Source organism: Nothoprocta perdicaria, unplaced genomic scaffold, assembly GCF_003342845.1.
Source record: "Nothoprocta perdicaria isolate Ctin4 unplaced genomic scaffold, notPer1 scaffold_141, whole genome shotgun sequence".
NCBI classification, from domain to species: domain Eukaryota; kingdom Metazoa; phylum Chordata; class Aves; order Tinamiformes; family Tinamidae; genus Nothoprocta; species Nothoprocta perdicaria.
Genome location: NW_020454550.1, coordinates 353440 through 376489, shown reverse-complemented (window position 1 = coordinate 376489; position 23050 = coordinate 353440). Strand labels below are relative to the sequence as shown.

Below are 23050 nucleotides of genomic sequence, written 5' to 3'. Positions count from 1 at the left end.
GGACAGTTGTTGTGCAGTGCTCAACAGTAGAGGTAGAGGTGGGAACAAAAGAGCTGATAAATGGAATCACCATAAAGGAATTTGGTGAAGAAATGCCAATTGGTCCTCTTTCAGARAGCCATTCACTGTCCTGCATTAGATCTTAGAGATATAGACATGGATTTATGTTCAAAATAAGCTTTTCATGGCCTTCCATTTCAGCACTGGAAAGCAGCCACAGAGAAGTTTTCCTCTTTYGGAATGGAGGTAATCAGGTCTGACAGGTCATGAGAGCAAAAGAAAACTCTCCACTGATGAAGCATCTTCAAAAGGAAAGATCTTGAAAGAAGATGAGATAGGTAAATTAGGAGACAGCAAAGTGATAGAAGTGAATAGGACAATCTCTGTTAGTAATCTCCAAAATCCAAGAATCCATAGTAATATTCTCTCACCTGATGCCAAAATAGCAAGTGGCTTAAAGTAAGAGCAAAGGCAGCAGAGAGAACAGTTTGCACCCAAAATCTCCAAACTTCAAAGCTGCCACTGAACTAACAAACTACATTTGCCATTTGTCATCTGCTATTGATAGATGAAATATAACAACTTCTAAGGATAGCTTCCCTATTCAGGAAAAAAAAAAAAAAAAAAAAAAAAAGTCAGTGCCATCTGCACCCACAAAACAGACTTCCACTTCCAAGCTGCTCAGTCTCCTCTTCATATGTTTATTCCTAAGGATTTTTCTGAAATTCTGTCCAGAATATTTTTCCCTTGCTACTATTTAAGTCTCTTTGCTTAGTCCATTTTTTTTATTGTTTCCTTTAATTTTCCTACCCTTTCAGATAGACTGAATGATTAATGTTCCAAGATTATTTTTTGCAAAATGCTTTCTATCTTCATGTGTCAGTTCTGTATTAATGTTTTAGTTTATATGTTCACGTTAGATTTATTTATCAAAACAATGCTATGAAAGTAATTATAGGAATCTTGTACTTTTTGTCTCTTTAGATGTTAGAAAGCTGATCACCAGCATGAACAAATGGAAATCACAGATAAATCTGGACTCTACCTTCAAACAAGTATCTTTACCCCTGTTGTCATTCATCAGAATGCATGCACATATCAATGAGCTACCTTGTTTTTCCCATTGACAGGGAATATTCATTCTGTGTGCTGAATGCAATTACATAAAATTATTTGTAGTTCCTGATCTAAGATCGGTATTGCTTACTGTTTCCCCTGGAGATCCTTTTGCTCCTGGCTGCCCTGGTGGTCCAATTTCACCCTGTAAATATTTTTCAAAGTGTTAGAAGATTTTGCTGTTTATTTTTGTTTGTTTTTTTTTCACTCACTCATGCATTCCTGAAATCACAAAAGTAAGACTAAATGAGATATTTGCAAATATTGCCACTCCAAATATTCTCCCTTCAGGGCAAACAGAACCCATAGTTTGGAAACAGTATATRTATATTTGTATATGTATATATATGCACTGGCTGTAATTGCGGTATAAACTATTATTAATACCTTTTGTCCTTTTGCTCCTTGATTTCCAGGGATTCCAGGAATTCCCTGCAGAGAAGGAAAAAAAAAAAAAAGAGAGAGAAAGAAACAAATAAAATCTTTAAAATATGTAGAATAGTTTCTCCATAAAGCAATATATTGAAAAAAAATGTCCTTACATTTGTGAGTAGAGTTCAAAAATGGGCAGAAAATASAAAAACATAAAAATAAAAAAGTTTCATCTGCAAACATGAAAACCCACGGATACAGTAACCTGCCTAGAGTTTTCCTTCAACATGAAAGTACCAAATAGGAACCACATGACTCTTTTCTTTTAGAATCCCATTTGTGCAACACTGGCTTGGAAAGGGTAGCTCAGTTATTTTTGCAGTTGACACCTGCCTTCCAGATACTAATGACCATCTAATACTAATACTAATGACCAGCAACCTTTTCTACTGAAGGGACATACTAAAGCCATCTGTGGTTATATCTTTGTGCTAGTGTCAGGGCAGACAGGGGACTACTCCACATACACAATCCTGAGAATTATTTATGAACATATAAGCATGCCAAAGAGGAAAAATTCAACATTTTGCTGAGCTGTATTGATCGTTCTTGCCTAAAAGGAATCAGTGATACAAGTCATTTAACTTTATCTTCATTTCAATAGCAAAAAAGAAAAAAAATCAAAGAATAGTAAAATTAAGCCACTAAGTCATAATTTCTCTCTTTCTCTCTTTTTCTTTCCTTCCTTCTTTCCTTCCTTCTTTCCCTCTTTCTTTCTCTTTCTTTCTCTCATTCTTTCTCTCTTTCTTTCTTTGATTCTGCTTAAGTGAATATAATTTAGGGTTTTATTTTGGTGGGACCAGCTCCAGACCGTTAAAATTTCTGTATAGCTCACTGGCATTCACACAGCTAAGAACGAATCTATTGCTTACACTAATCTGGGTGATTCCCAGCATACATGGGGTGGGGATTTTCACAGTTATTCACCACATGTCATTTGGCACTGAAGAAGGGGAATGAAGTGGCTAATTTGGTCATAAAACAAAGTTTTTTCCCCGTGAGAGTTACTTTCCTATATAGCTTCCATGGTTCAGCAATTGTAAAGACTAATTTCTGTAGGATCAAGTCCAGCATGCCTAAAAAAATAAATTAAATTTCCCTCTCAATATGTACTCCCAATCTATTACTTCCTTATACATAGTATAACACCTGGTCATGCCAATTAGAATTACTTGCACTTTCCCAAAGGAGAAGGTTAAAAAGTAGTTTAGCTATCCTGAGTTTCTTCCCTAACTCTAAGTTAAAAGCCAAACCAAGTTTTATAATTGTATTAGAAACTTTGTTTCCAAACAGAGAGAGGTTACACATGCAGTATAAGTCTTCAGAATCCGAGCAGGCTTTTTTTTCCACCACGAGTAATAAAACACTTTTCACAGGAAGTTCTGTTTATTAGGGTGACATAGCACTAAATAAGCCATCACAGAAATCTTACTGTAACTATCAAAAGATGTATTCTTATTCTAAAGCATGAGCTGAAACAGTTTTATTCCATTTGCAAAATAAAAATGTAATTTTTGTGAAGTGTATCTTGTAACTCGAATTATCACAAATGCCTGTCTTTAATCAAAACTTAATATGAAACAGAACTGTCATGCAATTTTTCTGCCATTAAGGGAAACACAATGTTTGGAGCTACTACAAATGGGAAAATTGCCACCCACTGGGAGTAACAGAATAAATGCTATGGAATAATTCATGATTCACTGGTCCAGGAAAAAAAAAATGCCTTTGGGGATGTCCCTTGCAAAACTTTCAGACAACATTTGGTTCATATGAAATAAAAAAGGAGGTGGCAGTTCTAGATTCTCTTTTCTTCCTCTGTTCAGAAAGCTTATTTTAAATGGTTCATGTTTATCATATATTCAGCTATAATACCAATAAGACTCAGCATTTAATTTGCAACCAGAATAGCCTAAAAAATAGTCAAAACCCAAATTTCTGTCATTATACATGAGTTAGACTATATTACTCCCCATAATCAATCAATTTGGTCTTCTACAAATTTCATATAATGTTTATTCACCTTTTATTTTTTTTTAATTATGTTTATTACAAGCCTGACTAGCTCCTTAGCTTTTCCAGGGACATCAGTCCGACTTCTTCTATTAACTCCCTCAATTATTTCATTTCCTTCAAATGCCTTCCAAGCTTCCCGAGTTGAGGTTGTGTCTGGGAACTACATGATCCATCAGCTACGGGACGTTACTGCATTATTTAGACACCCCTGTCCTACCTGTCCTTTACTTGCCCTCCTTTCCAGTTCAACCATCTCTTTCCGCCTTACACCTTCCAGTCTGGCATCTACCTCAATCCCGCAGGCACCCACTCTAGGGACCTAAAGTGACACCTGAATGTCATGGAAACCAAGACACATAGAACTTGTTATAAACATGGGGTTTTATCCCAACTTACACAACTTAAATAAATCTTCCATTCTTTGATAATACGTGGCAAATATTATGGATTTAACTGTAAAGGGAACATGGTTTCACAGTTTCTGGAAAATCTTTCTGTAACTTTCACTAATAACATTGTCTATTTTTGTTTTTGGATGATGTTAAACAGCTGGGTTTTTTTCCATGCTTTTTTAAAATAAATCCATTAAGGAGGTTGCCTGAAGCCTTATATTTTCAAACCAACTAGATGTAAGCATTTTTATCTAAGGCACAAGATACATTTCTTAATATTTCTTCCCCATTTTTTTCAGTCAGGATTATAAATTATTTATATTTCCTCCTACGCTTAACTTTATGTTCATGAACAGTAGAAGAAACCATGCATAAAGAGTTCTTCTGGAACAAAACAAAATAAAAAATATTTTATTCCCCAAATGGATATTTGTTGGTCTATTAAGTTCTTTATTTTCTGCTACTTCATTTAATATCCCCAGTCTTTTCAGTATCTGATAGTGCTTTATTCTTTGGTACTAGCATACTAGCCCTCACAGAACAAGTGGAAATTTCTAGACTAGACCTAACAAATTAATTATCATAAAACTCTATCTTTGGAAGACAAAAAAATCATATACAAGTTTCCAAAAGCTTTTCTGCTATGAGCAAGCTGTTTTGCAAACAGCTCCCCAAGGAGACTGAGGCAGTATTAGCATAATTCTCTTCAAGGATTTTATTTTCTTATGGCAGGTATACAAAACCGTACCCTTTCAGCATACTGCCTTAAACCAGCTCTCACTGAATACAGCACATCTGGACTTATTTTGTAACGTGCCAGACATCTGACAAATAAGGTCTAGGACAAATCACTACAGGATAGATTTTCAAACCATCCATTCTTCTTTCAGCATCAACACAAAAATGCCTAAAATAATATCAGCTTTCACAATTCAAAAGGGTTGTGATTTTAGAGGTTATTTTATGATGAAAGACRGTATCTGCTTTCACGGTTTATTTTAATGAGAATGTTCTACAAAGTTCCTTCTTAGTGACTCATTTAAATTATACTCATTTTCATACACCGATCCATTAACAGTGTTCAGAGACTTTTGTTAGGAGAGGGACACATTCCAGTCGGTTGCCCATTTTCACAAGGAAAACTGGGTCACACAGAATCACACAATGGTTGAGGTTGGAAAGGACCTCTAGACCATCCTCTAGGACCATCCAGTCCAGCTCCCTGCTCCAGCAGGGACACCTGGAAGGTGGAGCCCACAAGCTCAGCCTATAAAGTTCACAGGCTTCCCAGGAAGGTTGCCCAAAACCTGCTAATTTGACCCTTTTCTATTTTCAACAGTATTACTGTTATTCAGAGTCAGCCACAGTACTAGGCTTAAAACAAATGAAAGGCCAGATTGCTGCTAAAAAGATGACTTTTCTACTTTATATGAGTTCCCTCAATGACACTGCAGTTTAGTTTTTCAGCTACGTTGCTCCTTCCCCTCTGAAGAATCTGCATAAAAATCTCATTCTGGGAGGACACTAAYAGACATTACACAAATTACATCAATACAACAAGATTCACAAAATACAACTATCTATCCAGCCATTCCCATAATCTCTTTAAGCACATTTAAGTGCCTGAAACGTATGCCTGTTTATGCATTCTTTACTTGAACAAACAGTACTGATGCTACATGAGAGATCTACTACCAGCATGGGAAAAAAAAAAAAAATAAGTACAAGTGACATTTTGGATAAAAATACAACAGCCTTTTTTTTTCAGAAGCATTCCCACAGACCTAACACATATTCATCGGATTAATAGCTTTTAAAAAAATGTAGGAAGAGGGAAAGCATACGGAATAGCTTCACAGTTACAAAAGCAAGGTTTCAAGCACTTTCTTTGGCAAATTGATTATTAAAAATAAAAATTGCTAATATTTTAAATGTGGAACACCATGGCTACTGTTGCATTGCCAGCAACACGAGACTTGGAAAACTGTATAGTTGGGATGCACATTTTGCCATAGGGTGGAACTGATGTCTTGTCAAATTGTTCTAGATCCGCACCTGACCAGGCAGGTCCCAACCCCACCGGTCCCAACCCCACCGGTCCCAACCCCACCGGTGAAACCAGGGTGTCCACTCTGAGACCAAAGGCTGAGCCCCAGACCTGAGGACTGAGTGAGCCAACAACCTCCCTTCTCTCCAAGCAGCTGAGCCCTCACCCGTGTGCCATGTGTGCACACACGGATATTTAAGCACCTGGATGCAGCATCCACAGCTCTCAGTTCTACAAGACAGGAATTGCAGTTCTCCATGTGGAAGAAGGCAATTTTGGGCACCTCCCATCCCCATAATGTAATCCATGGGGAATTGGTTGTAAAGGGTCCCCTMATGAAGTCAGCAGGGAACAGGCTGTTTGCTGAAAAATGAATCATCTCTTTTTTTCCACATGGTGCATACAGTGAAACTTCTTGTCACAGGATGGACACAATCACAAAAGGAAATGATAAAAATGATTTCCAAAAAACACTGTAAAATTACTAGAGAATTGTCTGATTGGTGGCTATTAAACAGGATAATCCAGCATGCACTTTTGGCCAACAGAAACTGGCAGTCAATATGCAGAAAAAAAATTCTCTATTGCCCTACCCACTGCCAGAGAAAGATTTCTGTGATAATTCCTGCAGTTTGACTCTGCTAATCAGTTCCTACCAGTGTTCAGGTTGTAGACAGTGAAACTTGACCCGAGAGTTCAAATCCTTCTAGATGACGAGAAGCAAAAATCATACCTTGACTCACATGGTAATCACCAAGAAAAATCACAAGGAGTAATCACTAAAGCAAAAATAAAGTTGTGCAGCGAGAGATTATTTCTTAAATGGTTTTATATTGCTGTACTACATTACATCATTCTTGGACTTATTCTTGGTCTTATGGGACCAAATAACTTGGTTTTGGCTGATCACGTAGTATGAGTGCTCACATCGGACCTGACGTTTTATTGGTTCAACACGAGTAAGAGATGTAAATTAAATAGACTTTTTTGTTTTCCCCCAGCGTGTCCTAAGAAGAGTATGCCCATACCTACTGCATATCCTGTGCTTCATTAGCCCACACCACCATTTCATTTGTGAAATGTCATCTTTTCAGAACAATAGTTAAGCGCAAATATATCTGAAAAGAAAAGTTGGCTATAACATATGTATCAATGAAGCTTTCCAAGGCAATAACATATGGTACAAATGAAGTATTTTTAGCAGGTTTTTGTAGTTTGTGGAAAAGAGGCCTTTGACGATTGAAATATTTTAATCTTGCCAGAAGTTTTTAACTAAACCTTACAAATGAATTCAAACTCACATTGATGAAAGATTGCTTAGGTTTTTGTTAAACTGTGGATGAAAAGCTACCCTTTACTCAGACTCAGATTTCCATAGCTTCAGTTTACTGGAATTTTGACATGGAAAAATTGCAAAAATGAGAACACTGTCACACCAAATTTCCCTATATTTGCTAGTTCAATATTTTTTACAGTAAATACTTTTTTACAGCAAAAATAAAGTTGTTCCCAGTTGTAAATCCCAGAAGAAAGGCAGGATGATTATTCCAAGTGCTASAGCTGCAAAGAAAAGAGCTCTAGTGCTAACAGCAGCCAGACTGAAAGGAGTAAAGGGAGATAAACACCAAAGAAAAGGTGGAAACACAAGACAGAGGAAAGCAACAGCATCTTGATTTGGGATTTTAAGTTCCTTGAGGACAGGGACTGTACTTTTTTCCCTCAAATAATGTTGAAAAAATGATTTCAAAAAAATTATTATCACCATTTTTCCACTGCACAACTTTGTTTCCACTGACTTCAATAGCAAGAAGATGGAGTAAATGCAATACAAAGGCAATTTTCACTTTCTGGGGAATTTGTTAGAATCACAGATACCGCAGTTCTTCATTAATTAACTTCACTACATAGCATGTAATCATTTATCTTGGACAACAGACATTTCCCTAATTCAGTACAGTGCACAAGACCAGTGCAATCCTATTGATTCTGAGTGAAGGAACAAGGAGAACCTTTTCAGAAAACATTTCAATATTTTGAAACAATGTTGAAAAATACAGGCCTGTCTTGATCTCCTATGTAATTCATCTTCTGACTACTGGCAAAGATGAAAGACCTCAGGGAGAACAGYGTACAATGACTTGCTGCTTACAATAGCTACATATTTTTACAATTTACAGTCTAACGTACATGACACTTTCTTCCTGAAATTTGTAGCAGTGATTGAACACAGTTGCTGGGTAAAAGTGATGAAGACACCTGCTTTGCATTATAGGTAAAAGCATTTCGTTAATGTCATTTGTAACTTACTTTATAGGATTATAAATGTTCCGTATTGTATTTTTGCATAAAATGTGATTMTAAGAATACATGGTTATTGCTTATTGTTACTAAAATATTTTTATCCTATCATCATATGTTAAAACCTGAGGTATTTCACATCCTGCCTATGAAATAAGTGAGAGTGGATACTTGRTACAGATAAATACCTAGACAACAAAATTAGGATTGCTGTAAAATATTTAAATACAAAGACGGGGAAAAAAAAAGGCATCATAATTTCTCAGTCACAAGTTTTACTTTGGGATGTTTTGCTCTGCTGATTGACAATTTCTTTCTTTATAAAATAGCTCTTTTTTTTTCCTTTCTTTCTCAAAGAACTGCAAAAACGTTGCTTTAATGACTTTAAATATTTTGTCATACCACATACCTGGTTAAAAGGAGATGCAMAAAAGACTATGGTAGAGAAAAATTGTTAAATATGCCATTTCCAAATGTTATCTAAATCACTGGATGATTTGATAATTTCCTGTAGTTTCTTTGAAACCTCAACTTCTACAAAAACTACGCGTTAGCAACAAAATTGTAAGGTGAAAATATAGTACAGATGTTGCTTTTACAAGATCAATCGGCACATGGAATATTGCTTGCTGGAAGTATAAATGCCATCTTTCTTGGTATTAAAGAGGAAGACAACAGCGCAATACACAACATTGCAAACAGCAATTCAAACACTTCCTTTGAGCATCTCCTGCTTCAGAACAACCTTTCATGGATGAAATTACCAAGCCGGTTCAGGAATCATGTACCTATAATTATTGACATCAACTGGATCAAAAAGAATGAACTGAGTAATTTTCCAAAAAACACTCCAAAAATTTTTTTAATGCATGGAACAAACTTCATTCTTCTTACGATCTTTTAATTTTTATGTACAAACAGGACTAGGTCATTGGAATCACTAATGGAGTATAAATAAATAAGCACTACCTATATGTTTGGGTGAGCATATACATACTGCATACTTTAACAAAAATGTTTAAAAACTTTTTAAACATTTATAAACATTGTTTATTTCAAGACCAGCTTTCTTCAGAATGCAAAAGCAGTCCATTTTAACATTTTTTTAAAATTTATAAAATGATATAAGGGACATTTTAGCAACTGCCTAACATTTACTCACTGCAATAGAACTCCGCATGTCAATAGAGAGATTTTAAATTGGTGCAACACACTTGGTTATGCTTGGATCTATCACTACGCTTACAAACCAGCTGCAGTGGAGGAGGAATGTGGGTATGTAATGTCCTACAGGACATGAATTAACAAGAAAAGCACTAACATATCCAAAGAAAGGTCACTACAGCGTACAAGCATAAAACAGACCACTCTAAGTACTGCTTGTAGCTATTTATAGTATATGCCATTCGTGTCCATAATAGGCTTACAACAGCTCTTTGGAAGTCCCTTTCAAGTATTTTAGAAATTGCCTCTGCATTGTGAACATTGCATTTGTAAAACAGTCTTTAATAAATATCAGTAGGGTATGCAACCGTTTTTCCTCTTGATTTTCCAGATTAAATTACCTGATTTGAAAAGTTACTAACTGTTAACTTTCAGAAAATAAGAGATCCTAAGTCTCTGCAAGCAAAATAAAAATAAACATACCATGTATAACTACAGAATATGAATATAAATAATCTAGTTGCATGCTCTATGAAGATATATATTTAAAAATCAGAAATCATGATGGAGAGACAAAGTGAGGATTCAATGGGAGAGAACTGTTTGACCTTATAACTCTGAAAAGAATTATTTTCCAAGTTGCATTAGGTCAGTATGTCCAAGTCTGTTACAGCATTTCTGGCCCCTGTCCAGACTAAATTTATTGGGACTCTTTCCCCAGACTTCAAAAGACTTTGGATCAGCAACTATGCTGTCATGTTTTACATAATTTTTGTCAACTGGGAAAAATAGAGTCGTTGAGACTAATCTGCCTGAAGTCCCAGAGTTCTTCAATCACCTGTTTCTTTACAGTCTCAAATTTGTCTTCTACAAAGCAATTAACTCTGCAGACAAGGTAGTACGGAATTAATTTAATTAAAATAGCTTGTCAGACAGAATAGTGAAGATGAGCTATATTGCAAGTTAATTATTTTAAAAATACACATACAGCTACAGTGAGCTTAAAAGTAATAACTGAGGGGAAACATCTGCATTTAGTCTAAAAAAATGTAGTGAAGCTTACAGCCATCACTACGTAATTAAAGAAAGATTATTGAAATTATCATGTGTCAAAGCTGTCATCACCCATTTCTCAATCGGTAACAAAAACTAACAACATGTGTTATAGTAGCTCCAGAAATCAGAAAGTCATCATAGCTCTCCCAGTTTAGGGTAGGATCCACGGGGAAAATACTAGTCCTTGTTGTTTCCCTCCTGACTGTGATGCTGACACCTTTGAGGAGTAGCTCACTGACATTCAGAGATCTGCAGCTGCTCCTGAAACATCTCAGATGAGTTGAAAGGCTTGGAAATTAAACTTGAAGCTAAAAGTTGACTGACTGAAACCAACCAGTTTGCTGAGTCTCCCGTGCAAGTGGATCACTTCTTTCTTAAGGATTTCCTAGAAGTCATTTCTTCTTAATGCATTACTTTGAAAGCAGACACTACTTCATAGAAATAGAAGTTCATAAATAATCAGACTATATTAGAATAAGCTAAGTTACATTTTCAGATAAAAGATTTTTGGCACAAGGCCTGCTGCATATATACATACTCTAAAGTCTTCACATTTGTTTTCAACTGCAAGGTCAGAAGTATTTCACAATTATATGACCAGAAATTAAATACAAGTGTTGAATAAATGGCATCTTAACAGTCAGTGAAAACTGGTAAAAAAGGACATATTATCTTATCAAGAAAAGGATATCACAGTGATCACTGAAAAGCAGGTATGTGCATATGTGCACTGTTAATATTTCACTTCCACTTACCTCATCATCATTCTTTTCAATCAGCATTAAAGCCGAGTGAATAATCATTGAAATATAAACTAACTAATGCTCCTTCTTTTATTTTTCAATGAGAAAGACAGGACTAACAAAGTAATCACACATGATGTCTTAAGTATATATGTATATATGTCTCAAATATAGACTGTGTCTGAAAAAACTCAGCAAATAATTTTGGTGACTATGATCATTAAAAGCACAGAACTAGAACTATCGTAAAAGAGACAAATTAAATAATACCTTTATTTCTGAAGGCCTAGTATACCTCTAAAACTGCTGTCTATTGCTGCAGTTACTAATCTGTGTAGTTAATATATAGTCAATATCTCACAAAAAGTATTATTCTCTACACAGAATTCTTTTCATATTTCCTCTGAGATGCAGTATAGTGTTAGGTTTATTCCAGGTTTCCATCCAGGTTTATTCATTAGAATGTAGAATGCAACTGAAGTGAAAGAAAACTTGTTTAGGCAGGTAAGTTGTTGCAGATTATTATTTTTCAGAATTTCCTCAAGTGAGGGGGATAGGTGTAATAGCAGGAGCCAGGTCTGAAGCTGCGAGCTGATTTATCCAGTTGTCACTGCCACAAACAAGAGGCCACGTATGAGGCCCTGTGATGTGACCTAAAAACAAAGTGCAAACTCTACCACTTTTTAAGTGTTTGCAGCTGTATTTCTTAAAAAAAAAAAAAAAAAAAAAAAAAAAAAAAAAGATTTTTGAAGGGTAAACTTTGACAGTTGACAATGCTCAGATCTACTCAGACCTACTGTGGCAGCACGGTATAGACAAGGCACCAGAGAGGGCTATGGATCTCATGCCAATGGCACCAAAAGCACTCGGCTCAGAGCTCCCTTTGGTAGAACAGCAAATATAAGGAGCAGAGTCATATAACTCTGCTGCCACTGAAATCAAGCTCTGACAAGACTCATTACCTACATGAAAAAGAAGAATGAGGCTGAAATTAAGCCCAAATAYATTTTGACTTTTTTTTTCTTTTTTTTTATATACATTTGATAGCTGGCCTTTTTCTAATAAGACTGTTATTTGCATTATGAAAGCTCYAAAAATTTATTATTTACCCAAACTTTAGGTTTTTTTTAGTCTTTAGAAAGACATACAGTGAGCAATCTATAACTGAAGTGACAATATGACTGCACTTGGAGCATGGCCCATTTTTGTCATTGGCAAACTAAGCCTGATTACTAGCTTGCCTAAATGCAAAGTCAATTATTCTCTCCATGCTGTCAAATGTTTTTCTGACCTAAAGCGGGCAGGAAAAGAGGATGGTCTGCCTAACTGCAGTTCCAGCTGGTACTATTGAGGGAAAACAACCACATCATTTGGAATTACTTACTTAGCTTTACAATCTACTTTATCCTGCTCATAAATTTGGTGATTAATAAGAGTAGTAGTATACCAGAAAGTATGTCGTGCAGAATAACTAAGCTCGGAGGCCCAAGGCAATGCGAGATCAGCTGGCCCACATGTCACATCCTGGACAATTGTCTCTTAATTATTGTCTCAGGGTGCATTCATTTTGCAACCAGGCTGCTCCATTAGTTGCTACAGAAAGATACTAAGATGGCTATTTTTAAAAAGGCCAACTAGAAGAATTCGGCTATGCCTAACACTCACGTGGCTGAAGGGAAGCAGGACTGTTTGCATGTATGTTTGTGTGGGCAGAAGCATCCATGCAACTCATTGAGGAGACCCATGTCTAACAGCAGCTGGTCCAACAGCATCACCCCAGGTTTGCATCCAGCTTACACAGCCCGTGTGGCTATAAGGGGTGAGGCAGATCAGAGGTGAGACCCTCTCTCCCACCCCACAGGAGAATACCACGGTGAATATCCAAGTGAGACATGGTGCCAGAAGATGGGAAGAAGGAAGTGCTGACTCATTCCCCATCATAGACACGGAGGAACAACAGGGCCACAAGTGGCACCAGGCATCCTGCACGGTCCCAGCTGCAGGAGAAGGAAACACTTCTCAGCTCTGCTAGAGATGTTTCCCTTTGACTTGCCAGCCCATTACACACTTCTTTCCGTACCGGCCCATGTCCCATGGCACGGAGGCCAATGGGCCCCTCCTTGGGCTGCCAATCCCAGCGGCTCCAGCTGAGGAAGCTTTTCCCACGGCCCGAGCACGGCTGCACACAGATGTCCCTGCTCCTGCTTCAGGCAGATGGTGCCCACGTTGCACACGTGGTGTGGGGCCACGCCAGCACGGCCACACAGCATCCGGCACAACCGGCGTCCCACAGCTCCTGCAGACCTTGCACTCTTCTAAAGAAACCCCACCAACCACAGATGAAGCATCTGCAGTGCAGTCTGCCTTGCACACTTAGTATCATGTAAATATGATGTAAATTTTYACCCATTGAAAGCCTTTACCTATGTTATTTTATGATTATAAGAACCCATAGTGATTTGAACATTTTAAATCTGCCACTTTGTTTTTCTTCAAAAAAGAAGTATGCAATAAAAATAATCATTTACATTTTTGTTTAAACTGTATTATTAAACATTATTATTAATCTTAAATCAAAACATAGCTCTTTAGATAAAACTCAGACTTCATCAAAACTGTGCTGTTGAAGGATTAAATATTCAGCATATTCAAGCTTATAAATGCCTTCTATTTATTTTTTTTTAAGTTTACAATGATTAATTAGCATTTTTAATGAAAAGGGACATAATTAGACTATGTTGAAAAATATGTGTCTTGCTACTGTCTTAAATTTGTAAAAAAAGTATATTATAAAACCTTCACTTACATTTTATTGCTTTTAGTTAACATTTGTTTTCAGTTTTTATTACATGTGAAGATTTTATGATGAGTGTAAAAGGTTAATAGATCTTAGCAAGTCACATGGTTCTTTGGGGCTTAAAAAGACGAAGCAAAGCCAAGTGAGGAATTATGTGTATTCTTCATTTAAGCCAGTCGAGTGGGAAGGAAGCCTCTTAGGAATAATTGCCCAGTATTTTGCAGTGTATTCATAGTGTTCTTAGGAGGGTTTGGTGATTAAATAAATAATCTAAAGGAAAGAGCGTGAGCATACTTTAGTTTGGATTGCTATTTCCATCTCCGAGCCAGCAGAACACTCCACCACGTTTCAGGACCAGATAATACACCTTGCCTTTCACAAGGTGTCACACTCAGTACTCCAGAAGTTCCTGAATGCATCTTCTCATCTTACGGTTAGAAATGCAAGTCATGTGGAAGGCAGCGATTCACCAGCTGAGCTGAGCTCCATTTACCACTCGTGGTCTACAGAAGGTTACTGGTGGTTTGCAGACAGCTGGCTCCTTCTCAGTGCTCCAAGATTTCAGCTGTTTCTACAGATATCTTGGCTCTGCTGCCTAAAGCAAAGCCTAGTGGCCTGAAAGAACAGCTGGAAATGAGGACACAGCCTAGCTACTACACACAAAGAAGACGTTAAAGGAGCTGCCCTGTAGAGCTATCTGAGCACATAATGCCTTGGGAAACAAGCAAAACAAAAAGGCCAGCAGCATTTTCACCTGKTGAAACCAAAGACCAAGACACCATGAAGAGTGTGAGAAGATGCAAGGAAGCAAATGACCAAAGAACCTGGGSAAAAGGGAAAAGGGGATGGTATTCTGTGAAGAAAACAACCCTTAGCAAGGGAGTAAAAGGATATATCCCATATTGCAGAAAGGAGAATTAAGAATACCCATAAGAAGGCAACAGCAGGATAATTTTATACTATATATGAAAAGTGGTGTGTAACAGGAATATATTTGCAAATCGTATCTTAAAAGGCACCCTTCGACTTCAAACACTTGTTGCATTCCTTTACTAAATGAAAATTTGAAGATGAATAAYGGGAAATAAAAGCACAGCAACCAATTCAAAATCAGAACGGGTGAAATATGAATGCAGCATCCATTAACAACAAAAYACTATGTAAGGATATGTCAGCAATTTAATCACTTACAGGTTCTCCTCGATGTCCTTCTAGGCCTGGAGACCCAGGCTGTCCAACTTCTCCCTTCAAAATGAAAAATACTGTTAATATGTTATTTAAAAAAAAAAAGCTTTCCATGAAAAAAATAGAATTCAAGTAGTAAATTTTTATTTTAAAATAATAATCTAGTAAAATGTAGAACAAATGTAGAACAAATACACAGGCTAATGGCTTCTTCAAAAATCTCTTGAAAATATCTTGGAATACAGTTTTGTCAAATGAAAATTCTCTCATAAAGTGTCCAACCAAAGCTGTTAAACCATTTGCAGAAAGAGATCAAAGATCATTTTCTTTTGAAATCTGAGAAGAGCTGAAAGGCAATAATTGGTTGAATGGCAAATGACAATAATAAAATGACAATATTAAAAAAGTGTGGCAAGTGTGCATGGAAAATAATAGATTTTAATTCTGCTGGGAAATGAATCAAACTTTACTCTTTGAWGTAACAAAAAATGGGAACAAAATGATTATAAAAGGACTAAGAATACTTTGGCCACTGAAAATATTGGCATTTTGTTCAATCAAGAGAGGAAAAAAATCTGCGTAATTCTTAAAATCAAGCCCAGAGATTTGGTTTTCAGACATAAAGATTACTGCTCGAAGTCTTTATGCTTTAAATAAGGTTTAGCCAAAGTTTTGACAAATCTGTTCATAACATAGATTATTCCCAACTATCTAGGTAGTCCAAACTCTTAAACTAGTTTAAAATCATCATTACCAGAAAAATACCAGAAATTCGTGGTTAAATAGCAAACTAATCAGAGAGCGCTTTGGTACTGGTCTATGATCATCCACTTCTGCTTAATGCTGAGTGTTTTATATACATGGTTTTCCTCATGCCAGCTTGCCCCTTCCAAGAAATGTCCAGGCATAGGACACTTGATGGACAGCCTAAGTAAGTCGGGCATTGGGCTCTAAAGTACATGTGAATGASGCCACCTTATTTTAGAAACAGAAGCCATGCTGTACTACCATTCTTCAGGGGCAGTTCGTAGTGTTTTTCTGTTTGTTTGCTTATTTTTTTAATAAAAAATAGATGTGACCAATGACATCATGTAGTCTATTGTTCTAAGAGATAGTACAACTAATAGTTTGAAAACTGCTTCAAAACACTTCAACACCAGACATGAACAAATCATTATGTCCTTATTCAAAATATACAGGCTGACAAAAAAAAAAAAAAAAWWAWKGRAAAWWAWTYCMRRRRWKRRRWWMMWWAAAAAAAAAATGAACAGATGAATTAATACATATAATGAACTGGAAATACTGGAAATAATTCACTTAAAATTAACAAACTGGTCTTGAAGCCACAATGGGTAGCAACTGGGTTTGAAGCCACACTTTTTTTCCCACCTTCTTTCTCAGAACAAATACTATAAGAGAACAGGAAAGCTCCAGCAGAAATTTCCTTCAAAGATAGTCTGTTAGTTAGTGCTTTGAATTTGGTTACAACAGACCCAGCAATATTTTATAGCAAACAGATGTTAAAGTCAAGCTGACAAAAGATTTGAATGGAGAATACAGCTTCTGTTAACTATTATATTCCAAAATGAATGAAAACTAATGAGTGTGGCACTGTTTTGTACTACTGTATTTAAATTACRTAAAATAGCCAAGAGAAAAATCTTTAAGTTTGAATATAGATGGACTCATTCAGCCAACAGACTACATAAATAACTCAATATGGTTTAAAAGGATAAAAAATAGTTTAACATATCCTCCAAATTCATGCTTTATCAATGTAATACTCCACCACTGACAGTTAATACTGTCATTATCGTAATAAGAAAAGCATCTAATATATCCCATATAATAATATGATTATAACTAATATTATATTGTTGTTATTATTATTAGCATATTATTACTATCATATTACTATCATAGATCTATTTCTTTCTCCTCTTCCATAAGTACCAGAGAAGGAATTTCTCCTCCCACTTAGCAGAGCTATGTGCATACACACACATAGATACACAAATATAATATGAAAAATGACCAGGATCCATTTCAAATAAAGACATTTAGGTGAGATGTAGGTGCTCAGGCTCCCATAACAGCCTACAGTAATCTAGCCAAGACAGTCTGTAGATCCTTGGTTCATTTTCTAAACCAGGAGCTCAATTCACTGCCCACATACAGACATTTGCTCATATTTGAGATACCAAGGTTGGCCTCTACTCACACTCACAAGGTACTGGTTTTCCACAGCACTTGTGTCATGTTTGATAGCCCGTGTAGGGTTGCTTTTGATGCTCTAAGACATCTCAAATGGCACTTCAAACCTGTATGTAGGCAACTGGGCCCTACGAGTCTTCTTTATCCAAGCTGAATTGCTCTCCAGACTCCACTGACTTGAAAGGTCATGTAGGTATCTGCTATACCCATAGAAAGAGCAGAATTTGGGTGTTTAAAACTCCAATTTCCATTCTCAGTATACAATGTATGTGATATTTCAAATGGAGTTTATTATTCTGAGTGCACTAGGATGTATTGTCTTCACTGGATGTATTTACATACCTTGAAACCAGGACTCCCCGGTAATCCATCTTTTCCACTTCTGCCAGGGTCTCCCTGTGGCAATAATCAACAGTCATCAGTAGATGAMCTAATAAGCTAAAATTAAAGGCAAGCTGTCTTGATAGAACTTACAGAACGCCCAGGCATTCCTGGAAATCCTGTATCACCTTTCTCTCCTTTTGAACCCTGAAAAATCACACAAACCAAATGTTTATGTTGAGAGTACTTAGTTAATAATTCACATGTTATTTCCTTGTTTTGGAAGTTTATGGAGGATATGTTTTGTTCTTTAGAAAGTAGTCTAACAATAATTATTATCCATTACATAAATGTAAATATCTTCCAAAAAAAATTGAAATGTGACCACAGACCCTCTTTCAACTTGCATTAAAATCTAGACTAATAAAAAAAAAATTAAGAAAGGGTAAGGACAGGTAAAATGGAAGTGTCACACTGGACAACCTACATATCATCTCTCATACATACACTGCTTTATGTGTCATTTTTCATAATATATAAAGCAATGTATTTTTTCTAGTACACTAACATTACTATATTCATATAATTCCTCTCCTTTCCTTCCCTTTCTATTTTTCTCTCTCCCTCTTTTTTATACTGTGCACATACGTTGCTATATATTAAAAAGCTCACACTTTTTCAATATAATTATTCCAAGTATACAAAATCCTTATTCATAAGGATCCATAAGCATATTTGTAATCAAAAATATATTTACAAGCAATTTGTATTAAAAAGAATTATATAGATATGTTGACGGAAGAAAGAAAAACTTTCCAAGATATAAGATGAGCATGAAAGCCTAGTATGACTAGATAAAAATATATGCATTGTCTTCAGCTTAAGTTTTTTTGAGTTAGGACTGCAGAACCAAATTCTTGATGAATAAAATCTATTCTAAAATATGAACAATGTCAATAAAATAATGTCACTTCCTTATCTAAATTCTTTTTTACTTGCCTTTTTGCCATATATTCCTGGTACTCCTTGATCTCCCTTAGGACCCCGTTCTCCCTAAACAAAGTAATATGTGTAAGTTATTTTAAAATACAACTATTCATATAAATATATATTAAAATATTTAAAAAAAAACATATAGCAGACCTAAAACTAAGTGGACAAAGAGCAGCATTTCATATTATAAAAATATGCACAAGACAGTAAAAGCACATTCTGAATTTTCCAACCTCTCCTAAAGGAAGAGACCAAAATGAAAGACAGGTCAAAGCACTTGGAATGCCCCACCACTTCATATACATAGGCACCTAAATTCAAATTTAGCTCTTTAAGTGCTGGCTTCAAGTGCTAGCTTCAAGACAATTATATCATTAATCATTTAATATTTTTGATACATTGCATGTGATGAAGGTTTTATGCAGTATTTAAAAAAATGTTACAAATACATCAAGATATTCACAAAACAAGATAAAATGAAAAAAACCCAGCAATTTACACTGCTRTTGATAGATATTTAAGGCCCATATCTTGTATTACCTTTCAATTCTAACTGAATTCTATCTACAGATATAGATTTTATGTATTAAAGAAAATACACTAACATTATATGGTATATAAAGTCACTCTTTTTTTTAATTAAATTATAGAGCAAGGTCAGATATATGAATATCACAGCACAATTAAGTTATTTAATTTCAACCTTTGGTGCTGGCATCCCATGTAATCCAGGAAAACCAGGAAGTCCACGGTCACCCTAAAATAGCAAGTATATTTGAAAAATTTATTTCTAAAATAACAGTAACATATTAAAATAGCATTCATAACCCAAATGTTCAACAAATAGTGGAAAGACAGTAAGTGCCAGCATATCAACAATGCAACATTGGTAAGATGACTGAGGAGAGCTTGTTGGTCTTCAGGTAATTATTACCTTATTTGGCTTCTAACATTCTGCAATCTCTAACATGCCATGCCTTATTTTCACAAAGAGGATTTTAAGATGCCTTTCCATGGATAAGTGCTGGATTGCTTAGCTGCTCATAAGGCTACTATAAGTTCAAAATTAAGATTGTATGGTCTACCTTTACATATAAACTATACAAGCAGGAAGGATCTAACCAAGCCACTGATACATTATGTCTCAAAAATCAATACTTTCTTGCTTTATCATGACTTTTTGGTCATGTCATGTTTGGTTATGACATCTCCATTCCTCATGTTACAAGAGCAGGGAAATTCCCTAGGATCAGGATGTATTTGCATCCACCTCTTCCCGAAAATATGACAGGCTTATTGATCTTATCAAATTTCTTACCAGCTTACTCTGGATGAGCAATGTATTCAATATTAAGTACTTTCTCAAAAAATTAAACTAAATAGAACCAAAATAACTTGATTAAACAACTTCAGGCACTTTGATAGATGAGTTCTCATTTCAGAGGAAGAAAGCATGCACTGCGTAAGAGCAGTTGGCAATGGAAAATACAAACCGAAAAATCAAACCAATCCTTTTCCGAAGCTTCCAAAAGCTATTAAAAATTAACAGATAGCTCTGTGTATAATACTGGTCTTTCTATTTTCCTCACAAGTGTCAGGTGTCAGGATCCCAAAGCTTTTGCTGTTGGTACTGGAGATATTTATCTGATGATTTGCCTTCAAACTCCCTTGAGCTATTATAGCAGAAGGCTAAATTATAACTTAGCACTACGTGGTTTGAAACAATAAAAGCAAGATAAGTTGCTTTTTTCAGTATATGAATATATTTCAGCCAGGATACAAGGCCAAACTCTAAATAATTTTGGCCAATCACAACGGTTTCTCTCTGTTAATATCTACTAGCTTTTTATTGTGCAATAGTTTTCAATTTGCTCAGTGTCTTTCAAACATAAAAACAAATATTAAGTCATGCTCAAGATTTTGTATTTCAAGTCTGGGGCCAAAGACCCCTCAGCAGTATTTATCAAAACCATTCACGCCCAAGTAGATTTGGAGGTCTGTCACATATTCACAGGAGACAGAAACATGACCACAGAAATGAGAGCTTGTCAGCTAATGCTGTGAGCCATATCTCTCAACAAGTAAGTACTGCAAACAGCCAATACAAATGGAATGTAATTCCAAAAGTCAGCAAAGTTTATTTATAAACTCGTCACGCTTCCGTTGATCCTTATTGCAAGAAGAATGGAGCCCTGAATTCGGTTTGCAAATGGTGGTTTAATTATTGGACAGACTGAAACACTTGGCAATGGAAATAGTTTTAAAATAGTTGCTATAGAAACTTTACAAGTAATGGGACAAAATTTAGAAAATTTAGGCTGAATCATCAGGAAAAAAATTCTAATGGCAAGACCTACTTTACAGTGGAAGTTTTCTAAAAAAGTGGTGGAACTCCCATTCCTTGGCACGTTTTAAACAAGGCTGGACTAAACATTAGGAAATATTCTATCTGTCAAATCCCTGCACTGCCAGAAGAATAGTAGTTTTCATCAGTGATATCTTACTCTCTGAACATGTCTGACTCTGAACATGTCCCCGTACTGACTGATCAATTAGATTAATGTAAGACCCCTAAAACACTGGAACACATAAGCACATTTTTCAGCTTTAACCATGCATTAGAGAATTCTGCTGAAAAGGGAGGAATTTAAGGATCTGCTTTTAGGAACACCAGAGGAAGGAAATTCTACAGTATAATTTGGTTGGAAAGCAAGTGTTTATTTTACAAAGAACAAACAATAAACAAACTTGTTTCAAAACATGCTTTAAACTTTTCTAAACATACTTTTCACAGGGAAAAAGTGTAAGAGAGCACGAGGGAAGAGTGTGCACAGATATTCACATGTCAAAGAGACCTGCCAACAGCCAGTGGCTAGCTTATACACTGTGTATGGGAGATCCAGATTCAAGTTCATCCTGATTATCAGAAGGGACTTACATATGAGCTTCCACATATGTCTTCCATAAGATTTTTTCCACAGAACACTCTGGTTTCAATTAGTCAGTATTTTCTGATGAAAAATGSTATCCAAAAATTGTTACACAGCTCGTCTGGATGCTCATTAATAAGGTCAAAAAGAGATAGAAAGTAGCTATTCTGACAGATATCTGTATCATGCTTCCCGATAACCATATTTAGATATGCTTTCTAAATATAAATTATTCAGTGCAATAAAGGTGTTACTGGCAGTGTTAAGGTCTATATAAACTTTATTGAATAAAGCAGACAGATGTAGAATTGAAAGAGTATTCTAAATTTAGAATTCTACTACCTTTCTAGCAAGCAGCTTTCACAGAAGCTTCATATGGAAACATGGAGACTATTAATTGTACCAACCAAAAAATGGTAAGAATAACATTCGTGGTTTTGTTGTTGCTGATTTTTTTTTGTTTTTACCTTAGCCCCATCTTTCCCTGGCTCTCCCTTGGTACCCGGTAAGCCACGTGGTCCCTAAAAGGGAAAAAAAATGAAGAACAGCTTAAAGTACTAATACATTTTAATCAGGAATGAGGCCACAAATCTAAGTATATGACACAGAGACTGATGTGTCATTCTCAGCGACAAAGGGTGAAAATAAAGAGCGAATTCACAGGGTTTGCCTCAGACTTCCAGACTCAAGGAATGAAACAGGAACTTACTTGAATTCCTGGTGTTCCTGGAATACCTGGATTTCCAGCTGATCCTTGATATCCCTAATGAAAGGAGATGAAGACTTGTAACTTTTCATAAGTTATATTCACAAATACCCAACAATTATTTGAGGAAAAAAAAAAAACAATCCTCCTAGTTATTAAAGAAATTGGCCTTTTAGGGCACCAAGTTTTCAATAGCTGCTATCACAATCTTTTATCCCAGATTTAGATGTCAGCTATCGGAAGCTTTCATCTCTGCATCTGAAATCTGCAGCCTCTGTGTTTTATGCAAAGTGTTTTTTTCAGGCAGCAAAAAAATATATATTCTTTAGAATTATTACATGAGAAAGTAACAAATGTATTGTTTTATTCTCCATTGTAAGAAAAGCACAAATTGACCCACATACTTTWTTTTTTTTGGGTCTCCGCAACAATAACTAAAGAATGCCTGGGCTTTTAAAGGCTTATATTTCTAGGTTCAGGAATAAGCTTTAACAAACAGCGTATGTTCTAATACATTATGCAGCTAGTTTTATAATGTCTCTAAATAATAAGCATTCCATTCTGAATACCACGAACTTATCTATGAACTTAAAGGTATGTAACAGGCTATTCAAATTGAAAAATAATTTAAGTCTCTGGG

The 23050-nt window shown here is 35.7% G+C and overlaps 1 protein-coding gene across 1 annotated transcript in view; it reads right to left on the bottom strand.

The window, feature by feature from the left end:
* COL21A1 (collagen type XXI alpha 1 chain) overlaps positions 1–23050 on the bottom strand; it is a 72743-nt gene that overhangs the window by 18928 nt on the left and 30765 nt on the right. The window contains exons 11-19 of the mRNA XM_026034311.1: positions 22414–22467; positions 22172–22225; positions 19478–19531; positions 18781–18834; positions 17935–17988; positions 17803–17856; positions 15253–15306; positions 1504–1548; positions 1208–1261 (exon numbers count right to left, since the gene is read on the bottom strand). Of these exons, the coding sequence (XP_025890096.1) occupies positions 1208–1261; positions 1504–1548; positions 15253–15306; positions 17803–17856; positions 17935–17988; positions 18781–18834; positions 19478–19531; positions 22172–22225; positions 22414–22467 (477 nt within the window). The remainder of the gene's footprint in view (positions 1–1207; positions 1262–1503; positions 1549–15252; positions 15307–17802; positions 17857–17934; positions 17989–18780; positions 18835–19477; positions 19532–22171; positions 22226–22413; positions 22468–23050) is intronic.